This window comes from Genypterus blacodes, unplaced genomic scaffold (genome assembly GCF_046128005.1).
Source record: "Genypterus blacodes isolate CSIRO-AG114 ecotype Tasmania unplaced genomic scaffold, CSIRO-AGI_Gbla_v1 ptg000274l_1, whole genome shotgun sequence".
Lineage (NCBI taxonomy): Eukaryota > Metazoa > Chordata > Actinopteri > Ophidiiformes > Ophidiidae > Genypterus > Genypterus blacodes.
In genome coordinates, this window is record NW_027467065.1 from 328,837 (window position 1) to 338,136 (window position 9,300).

General features: G+C 46.2%; 2 protein-coding genes across 2 annotated transcripts; both read left to right on the forward strand.

The window, feature by feature from the left end:
- The first annotated feature begins 249 nt into the window (after positions 1–249).
- Positions 250–3,552, forward strand: ptges3a (prostaglandin E synthase 3a (cytosolic)). The gene is made up of 8 exons (XM_076171888.1): positions 250–424; positions 1,233–1,346; positions 1,493–1,562; positions 1,647–1,745; positions 2,033–2,122; positions 2,229–2,294; positions 2,416–2,443; positions 2,569–3,552. Coding segments are annotated over exons 1-8 (489 nt in total). The 5' UTR covers positions 250–422; the 3' UTR covers positions 2,589–3,552.
- A 2,567-nt stretch (positions 3,553–6,119) lies between these two features.
- Positions 6,120–7,387, forward strand: mipa (major intrinsic protein of lens fiber a). The gene is made up of 4 exons (XM_076171881.1): positions 6,120–6,479; positions 6,674–6,838; positions 7,029–7,109; positions 7,202–7,387. Exons 1-4 carry the CDS (start codon positions 6,120–6,122, stop codon positions 7,385–7,387), a joined length of 792 nt encoding a protein of 263 aa, XP_076027996.1.
- Positions 7,388–9,300: the final 1,913 nt, after the last annotated feature.

Consider the following 9,300-nt stretch of genomic DNA (forward strand, 5'->3'; position numbering starts at 1 on the left):
CAGCAATTGTCAAACAAATATCAGCAATTGTAACCACAGTGAATTTTCTTCAGCAATTGTATTTATAGTTTCATCTGCACTTTTACACTCCGTAATCACAACAATCATCCTTGTCGTGTGTGAATCATGCATGTTTGGTGGCTTTGACACATTCTGATTCTGAGGCGGAACTCTTGGATGCTTCCAGATTCTCCGTGGCAGCGCCGCGCGGCTCCTCCTGCTCGCTCGCGCCCCCGCAAACGGGAGTTTGTCACCTGATTACGGAAAACACGCGAGACTTGGAGAGATCCCAGAGGGACCGTGTTGTGTAGTTATCTGTTTATGTTTCAGGTAATTACAGTTACCGGCCATTGAAGCGAAGTAACAACGTACCAGGGTAGCTCTGATTCAAACGGGAAGACAAACAAACACAGACAGTGACAATGTAAGTGTTGGTTTCACTTTCTTGCCTTTAGTAGTTGCAGTAGCTCGTGTGGACCGACAGGCTAGCGTGCCTAACTTAGCTTGCACACGAGTTAGCTCGAGCGGGGCGCGCATGCTAGCCCAGCATGTCGTGTCCACTTGTAGCTAACTTTCATTCAAACTGAGACCCCATTGCACCGCGCGATCCATCGTTTAGTATCAATGCTTTTTAAATCGTAGATACTCAAACTTAGCTCTGGTATCATTAGATGACACCGCGGGCCAGTGTCAGTTTGGCACGGAGAAGGTTAGCACGAAAAGCGTGGAGTCATGGTGAGGTTGTAAGAAGCGCGTTAGCCGGTTGAACGCTAGCACGCGCTGGCAGAAGAACCTGTCTGACAGCCGAGACCAGATGGTTACATCATCGTAACGGTGCAGACCGGAGCTGCCGTGACCGTGTGACACCGGGGGCGTCGGTTTGATTTAATCCCGATTTTTATCGGAGTGAAAGTGACTGAATTGTGTGAACATGTGACATGAAACCCGAGCCTCCACTGCCTCATCATAGTAATAACCTCCATAAAGAGAGAGGACATGAAGCTCAGGGACGTGTTTGAGTTTGTCTGTTTATTTAATTCATAAACCTGCAGCCATTGTGTGTAGAGGAGCGACATGATGGAGACACGAAAGGAGAGGAGGTCAGGTCTTCTCTCTGTCTTACTGAGAGACTGACAGTGAAGGACGAGCGTGGTGAACATCAGTGTGTGACTTTAGAATGAAGTACAGATGAAGATGATGATGATGACATGTTGTTGCTCTTCTGTCTCCAGGCAGGCTGCCTCAGCTAAATGGTACGACAGGCGGGACTCAGTCTTTATAGAGTTCTGCCTGGAGGACAGCAAAGATGTGAAAGTCAAGTTTGACAAGTCAAAGTTTGATTTCAGGTAAGACAGCTTCACTGCAGCTCACGTCTTAACCCTGCTCACTGATTTGCGAAATGATAATGAATGAGCTGAATGAGACAGATAATGAAATGTTGCTCTCCATGTTTCTCCACACACTCCTGACTTCTTTCATTCTTTTATTCCAGCTGTGTGAGTGGCACAGACCGCATCAAACACCACAACGTCCTGGACCTTTTTGGAGAGATTGACCCCAAAGTAAGTGTGTCCCCTTCACACACAGCTGCATTATCACCACAGAGCATATTCACATGAACTGAAGACATTTCTGTCTCTGAACAGGATTCCAGGCACCGCCGCACAGACCGCTCTGTGCTGTGCTGTTTACGGAAAGCAGAAGCTGGTAAATCCTGGCCCCGGCTCACCAAAGATAAGACAAAGGTAAAGTGTGTTCACGCAGAGCTGTCAGGTCAGCATGCTTTCAGCCGCACTGCATTCCTGCACGGCCCAGGTAGGCGTCTGCTAACCAGAACATGATGACAATGGGGAAAGGAAACAGCTAAGGAACTCTTAAGGAGTTGACACAGAATAGAGCTGCAAATGTAATTCAGTTTGTTATTCGCTCATATTAAGGTACAGACGAGTAAGGGCATTGAACTAATAAGCTGGTGCTCAGTGTGACCGGTCTGATGAGCTGATCAGATGTTTCATGTTTCCACGTCTTGTAGGTGAACTGGCTGAGCGTGGACTTCAACAACTGGAAAGATTGGGAGGACGACTCGGAAGAGGACCTGTCAAGCTTTGACAAATTCTCTGAGGTGTGTGTGTGTGTGTGTGTGTGTGTGTGTGTGTGTGTGTGTGTGTGTGTGTGTGTGTGTTGAGACGTGCAGAGGTGTTGATTGTTGCCTGTGTGTGTTCCTGCAGATGATGAACAGCATGGGAGGAGATGATCTGCCAGATTTAGATGTTCCAGAGGAGGGGGGGGAGGAGGTGTGTGTCTCCACGGAAACATACATACATCTTTAACATCTTTATTACAAAGTTATTTATTTTAAACACTTTATTGCAGATCAAACTGTAGATAATTCACATTTTTTTGTCTCTTTTCCAGCACGAGTCTGCAGACAGTGACGATGAAAGTGAGTAAAGTTATAAACAAGTGGCTCAATGACCTCGTACCCCTGTAGGTTACCAGGGGAACATAAAGCTGCTTGTTCTTGTGGCCTTCAGTATTTAACTCCATCATTTCCTCTCTGCTCCTCAGAGATGCCCGACCTTGAATAGACGACAGCGGGCGCCACCTCAGCAGTAACACAAAGTGAGTCACAGGTCGGTTTGGAGAAAAAAAATGACTACTAATGAGTTGGCGGCCATGTTGGAGACGACACCTTATCGTTACCGTTTCCAGAGAGGAATCCCTGGAATGCAGGGAGTGACTGTTGGATACAGACGTGCACAGAGTTCCTCGGCGGTGTAGACGGCGCTGTGCTTTGCTGTTCCTGTTCTGCATGGACAGTTTTGTTCAAAATGTTATTGTCCGTTGACCTTAATGACTGTAATGGGACGTTCTGATGTCTTACACCTTCGCTTTCTCCTCTGAGTTTTTATTGTTTTTGCGATGTCTCGAGTATTGAACTTTGTGATTTCTAACGGAGAAAACAAAGCAATGCCTATTTTCCCAAAAAATGTAGATTTTATTAACGACAGATTTCCCCCTTTAATGTTTGTATTGTAAATTGCACTTATACTTTAATTGAAACAGCAGAGTTCCAGCTTGAGTTGAGGTTTCCCAGTGTTTCAATGCCAACATCTGCAAACACCTTTTTGAATATTTTAGCATTTAAAATAAATACGCCTGTGCAACCTGCAGCTTGTGTTGAGATTACGGTGCAGTTATAACGTTACGGTACAATCTTCCTCTTCATCATCCCTCTCCTTTTGCAGAGATGCAGTAGTTTGACTATGCCACTGTATAAAACATTGCACATTGTAGCAGATCAATAAATAAAAAAAAGATTCTTCCATAAGCAGAAGTCCCAGGTAATTAACTGGGAAGCTCCAGATAGTTCAACCCACAGTCCAGGTGGTTATGTGCTTGTTCATTGATCAATCAGTGCATCTTTTGTTTTACAGATGTGTGTGTGTGTGTGTGTGATTCAGTGTTGGTTGAACACCTGAGTTTGTCTTAATGCTGTGGGTTTTTTTGGAGTACATATTTCTAATAAACTGTTTCGGACTGTGGCATAGACGCTTTGATGAAGCTTCACTCTGTCCAGCATCACTTAGGCTCTCACACATGCACTCATATTCAGGATGACTTACTTATAGGACAGATGATACATGTGTGGACTCTCCAGTTAACATGACGTAACACCTGGTGACCACTGAGGAGTGCTAAAGCTCCACAGAGCCCCGGCCTCTAAGCTACAGCAGTCACATCTAATGTATGGCTTCAGAGAGTGCAGAAGGCAGAAGCCGATCCAGGCCTGGTATCCTTCTGTATCGGCTCATTCTGAGCCTGACAGTCACGGTGATCCTGTGTTCACACTGGTGTCAGACACCATCACAGCTCTCTCTCTCTCCTGTCAGATTGGAATTCACACGGTGTGAAAACTAATTATCAGTCAGCGATAGTGTTACATCGTTCTGGGGCAATTAACCTTTTTACTCCATGGTTGATTGCTGGTGACAACAAACTGCTTCATGTGTGGATTGAAAACATCCTGTAATAAAGAAAACATTGACTTTTCCATTTTAATCCATGATTAATGAGCCACGATCGCTGCAGCGTCTTTGCTGCTCTGCCTGAATACTTCAGCAGCTCTGAAACAATACGACTGAACATCTCTTCCTCCTCTTCCTCTTGGTGCTGTGACCACTGTGCAGTGATCACAGGCCAGAGTCTGTCCTCCAGTCTGACATGTTTAAGTGCTGCATATTCTGGATATGTCAGCAGTTTGGGAAAAACACCATGCAAGCATCTTTTAAACCCCCTCCCCTGTAAAGCTACACTGAGGGCTTAGAGCCCTAAAAGGGGGGCATGTACCCACACAATAGAGGGGCACCAAATGGACAAAATAAACTCACAACTGTTGCTTCTGTTCTCACGCAAAATAATTCTGTTATTTAGTCTATTGTATAGTTGTAGATTATTTAATTCCCCCTGTTTTTTTGGATGTGAGTTGGACAAACATCACACACATCTCTGCTATGTGATCAATGAGGCCCTGATCAATTGCACAAGCTGATCACTCACTAACTTGTGCATCCTTTGAGACGCTGACCCTGACTATATCCTGCTGTGGAGCGTCTGCAGCAGGGACACAAAGGCCGGTCGGGCCCGTGGAAAGCCCAACACGTATAAAGTCAACAGTGCCAGCAGGGTAAACAGATCAGAGAAGGCAGCAGAAACTGTTGCTGCCAGCGTTTTGTCCACATGCATGAAAGGAGAAAAGCTGTGAGCTCAGCGTAATCCTTTCAGCGGGCCGCCACTGTCCCCTGGTCAGCATGATGCTCCAGTGCAGAAGCTCAATGCCGGGCCTGCTCTCCCCTCTTCCTCTCCAGCGGTGGATTTTCCAGCGCTTTATCTGTGCTGAGCCTCCAAACCCATCCAGCAGACAATGTAAATCTCTGCCTAATCACTTCTGCTGCCACAAACCAATTTGTCCTCCGTCCAGAACACGAGCGGGGAAAGTGAGAAGTCGTAACACCGAGGGCAAATGGGAACTGTTGATGGTGTTAAAGCCGACGAGGCCATGAAAGAAGGAGACAGATTTACGATGTCATCCATAATGAACTTCTACACTTCTTGTGCACATTTATAAAGTTAGAAATTAAAGTGTCAATAAAATTAACTATGCACATCTCATATTAGTCAGGCTCAGCCCATTGCCTTCTCATTCCTCTGGTACTGTCAGGTTCAGAGGTCATCACAGTGAGGACGGCTGTCAAACTCAGTGGTGTTATGAAAGAGATTGTTCTCCTTCTTTCCTTCTGTCAGCACTTAAAGCCAGACTGGTGGAGGGACGAGTTCTCCCCTTATTCCAGGAAAAGGAACGAGTCCAATGAGACCCCTGGGGGAAATGTGAGCTGCTCAAGTCCAAATGTAAACAAAAGCCCCTTTAAATGAATACAAAGATGGGAATTGAATATGAAATGAGTTCTGGGCCACAAATGTATATTTTTACGACAAAACCAAGTAAAACCTCATGCATTTTGTCCTGTTTTGACTGAAATGTTTATCAGATGACACCTTAACTCCTCTTCCATGTCCTGAGGTGATCTTAGAGGCCTAAGCTGATCCTTTCTGGGTCTAATCCCAGCTGTCACACTGCAGGTTAGTTAAACAGAGAGCAGAGAGCGAGGCCACGGCAACAGAAGGGTTAATTGATTTTGTTTTGATTAGTAGTTTTGTGCTCTGGCCCCTCCCCCCCCGGGCTCAGAGGGGCTGCGTTGGCTTGAAGCCGTTATAAAAAGGCCTGCGAGCTCCACCTGCTCTGGTATAGAGAGTGAAAGTCTGCAGGACATGCTCAACGTCCGTCTGTCCATGTTCTGCTGACAGACATCGTGCTTGGCGTATAGATGCATAGAGATTGTCGTATTGCTCCACTCAGGAGCTGCGTATGACTGAAAAGCAGAATTCAGGAGGCAGAACAGAGGTTTAGTTGAAGTTTACAGCAGTTTGCTCTGTGGTTTTTGTTGAGCAGACACTAGGGTCTGAACTTCTCCTGGTAGTTAAACCGTTTCCAGGGTGTTTTGTCGTGAACCTTCGATCCCTCCATTGCTTAGGGTTTGGTTTCTGACCTTGTGGCCATCATGTGGGAGTTCCGATCCATGTCCTTCTGGCGGGCAGTGTTTGCCGAGTTCTATGGCACTATGTTCTTTGTGTTCTTCGGTCTGGGGGCGGCGCTCCGCTGGACCACCGGGCCTCATAACGTTCTCCATGTGGCCTTCTGCTTCGGGCTGGCAGCCGCCACCCTCATCCAGTCCATCGGCCACATCAGCGGAGGACACATCAACCCGGCCGTCACCTTCGCCTACCTGATCGGCTCTCAGATGTCCATGTTCCGTGCTGTCTTCTACATGATGGCCCAGTGTCTCGGGGCGCTGGCCGGAGCTGCCGTTCTCTATGGGGTCACACCGACCAACATGAGGGGAAACCTGGCACTCAACACAGTAAGCTCACCAGGAACAGCCTTGATGTTCTCTAGAAGTTTGATCAGATTGACTAATTGGTCCTTTCGTCATCTTCAGTGACGCTTACACAATACAAAACAATCCATCAGATGAATCAGAGCTGTTAGTTGTGTGTTTTGTATGCATGCACTCACAGCTTCTCTCTCCTCCGTCTGTCTCTTGCCCTCTCTCAGATACAGCCTGGTATCAGCCCCGGCATGGCCACCACCATGGAGATCTTCCTCACCCTGCAGCTGGTCGTCTGTATCTTTGCCGTGACGGATGAGCGGCGTAACGGACGCCTGGGCTCTGCTGCTCTGGCCATCGGCTTCTCTGTGCTCATGGGACATCTTCTTGGGGTAGGAGCCAGTCGGGGCGAGGGGGCGGGGGGGTAGATGTTTAGGTTTAGGATTTGTAACTAATGGTTCTACTAGTAGCAAATTCATTCAATTCTATTCACGCTTTAGCTCAGCCAGAACTAAAGCCATGTTTGTTATTGCTGCATGATTGTGAGCTAAACCCAGACCCTCTGTCCCCCCCCTCACTCAGATGTATTACACTGGAGCAGGGATGAACCCAGCCAGGTCCTTTGCCCCGGCTGTCATGGTCAGGAACTTTGTCAACCACTGGGTAAGAGGATCACTTATAGAAACCTTTATGTCCCACTAGTTTTTGAATTCACAGAAAGCAGAGTGAGACGTGTTTGTCTCTCTGTCCCTCAGGTGTACTGGGTGGGCCCGATGATTGGAGGAGCCATGGGCGCGCTGCTGTACGACTTCATGCTGTTCCCTCGTGTGCGTGGCATGTCCGAGAGGCTCGCCGTGCTGAAGGGAATCCGGCCCCCGGAGCCAGAGGGCCAGCAGGAGACCAGGGGAGAGCCCATCGAGCTGAAGACACAGGCCCTATAAACCTGGAGAAGAAGATCATCTGCACACTTACCTCCTCCCTGCTTACACACACGCCACACCCAACTTAGATCCCCCATCCACCTGAGGACCTGAACACCTCTATTTTTCATGTTCTACACCCAAAACTGGACAACTGAAACACACACAGGGGCCTCCAAAGCCCCGAGCATCTCATCTTACTTTCCCTCTACCTTCCCCTCCACTTCCTCCACCTCCTCCCTCTCTTCATCCTCCTTTTGGAATGAAGATCAAAGATGGAGAGACAGCATAAGAATGCTGAGGACAGGAGCAGCTCTCTCTCTCTCTCTCTCTCTCTCTTCCTCTTTCTCTCTCTCTCGTAGTCTGCTAGGAGTGAAGCTACAGTAGAGCAGTGGACTTCTGCATGCTTTTCCATTTTGATCCTGTGTGATCTCTCCCTTTTCATTTTCGTTTCCTTTCATGAACTTTGAGTACATTACATGTGCGTGTTCTCATTTACCGGGTTTTTATTTGGCATCTTTTTTTTTCTAGTTGTGTGTTTGTGTGAGGGATTGTGCGTGTGCATGCCCGCCTGTGTGCACGTCGCATGCATGCTTGTGTGCTCGTTTTAGAGACCATTTTTTTATTTTTTAACTTTTACCTGCTACAGTCTTCTGTTTGTATCATGATTGAAGCTTATTTTCTCCAGACCTCACTGCTAAAGTGATTACAGCTAAAGTGTCATTCACAAGTTCATGCTTTTATCTATTTCCCCTTTTTGTTTCCCCTTTTTATAATCTATGGCTCTGAGTCAAATCATGAATCAAGTTTCATTCTATTGAGAGATTCTGTCTTAAATAGTGGCACACACACACACACACACACACATACACACATATATATAAATACTCATTTATATGAAAATAAATCCACCAAACACTCAAACATGGGGTCTTTTCTGAGCTCAGTATTCCTATTACACACACGATACGGTGTTATTGCCTCCTCGTAGCTTAGCCTTCCCCCCTCTAAGTGTGGTTTGTGCCACGATGTGACATTTATACAGTATTTGTATAGGTTACACTTATATTCCCATGTGGTTTTGTCTTCATAGCTTTGCCTTTGGAGCACTGATTATTGCAGATTCTTGTACAGGTGTGTGTGATACTTGGTTTGCCTTTATTTTTGCGTGTCTGCCATGGAAAAACATTAAGAGTTAAACTGACAGGTTGTCACGAGGAACAAACATTTGAATGGGTTGTGTACTTCACATAATAACCGTATATCTTCATCAGATATGCTTTGTTATGTCAGCTGAAGGTTAGAAATGAAGTCCGTGAGGTGAGGGGGGGGCTTCTCTCTGATGCTTCACTCATGGAGGGAGTCCAAACTTTTCTTTTCCACCGGTGACTGACATCTTTAGAATGTTTGTACAGGATGGAAAATGTTCATCAATATTTCACTACATGACAGGAAATGAAGTTTTGAGCCAAGGCTCTATACTGGGCCCACTTCCTCTCTCTTCCATGCCACCCTCATTCACCCTACCTCCTCATGTTTATAGACGGAACGATGGGCGATCAGGAGCAAGCATCTCCTCATTTGCCACAGCAGTTATTCAGTCAGACACATAAGATGAATATTCTCCCATCACCTACAGTACATAACCTTTCTTTCAGTTTGTTTCTCCTGGCAGTAATTGCATTGACTTCACATTTTAGTGACACATTGAAATTAGAGTTTGTGTTTGAATGGAAAAGCATTGTGATGTACAGTGTAAAGTTTGTTTTTTTAAACAATTAATGATTGTTGAAACTGGATAGATAGAGAATATAAGATTCCAGTTCTGGGTTGTCTCCTTTTTGGCTGATGGATTATGGAAGTGATGTCACTATATACTAGTATGCCAATGGACAGACAGCCTTTACGGTGCAGGCAGACCTTCCTGATCACAA

What these genes read in the sequence shown, in the direction of transcription:
- ptges3a (XM_076171888.1), top strand. An exon ending in AAGTCAAAGTTTGATTTCAG is followed by an intron (nt 1,347 to 1,492) that starts GTAAGACAGCTT and finishes CTTTTATTCCAG; the next exon opens with CTGTGTGAGTGGCACAGACC. An exon ending in TGCAGACAGTGACGATGAAA is followed by an intron (nt 2,444 to 2,568) that starts GTGAGTAAAGTT and finishes TCTGCTCCTCAG; the next exon opens with AGATGCCCGACCTTGAATAG.
- mipa (XM_076171881.1), top strand. Translation starts at nt 6,120, where the DNA reads ATGTGGGAGTTCCGATCCATGTCCTTCTGGCGGGCAGTGTTTGCCGAG. An exon ending in GAAACCTGGCACTCAACACA is followed by an intron (nt 6,480 to 6,673) that starts GTAAGCTCACCA and finishes GCCCTCTCTCAG; the next exon opens with ATACAGCCTGGTATCAGCCC. An exon ending in GGAACTTTGTCAACCACTGG is followed by an intron (nt 7,110 to 7,201) that starts GTAAGAGGATCA and finishes TCTGTCCCTCAG; the next exon opens with GTGTACTGGGTGGGCCCGAT.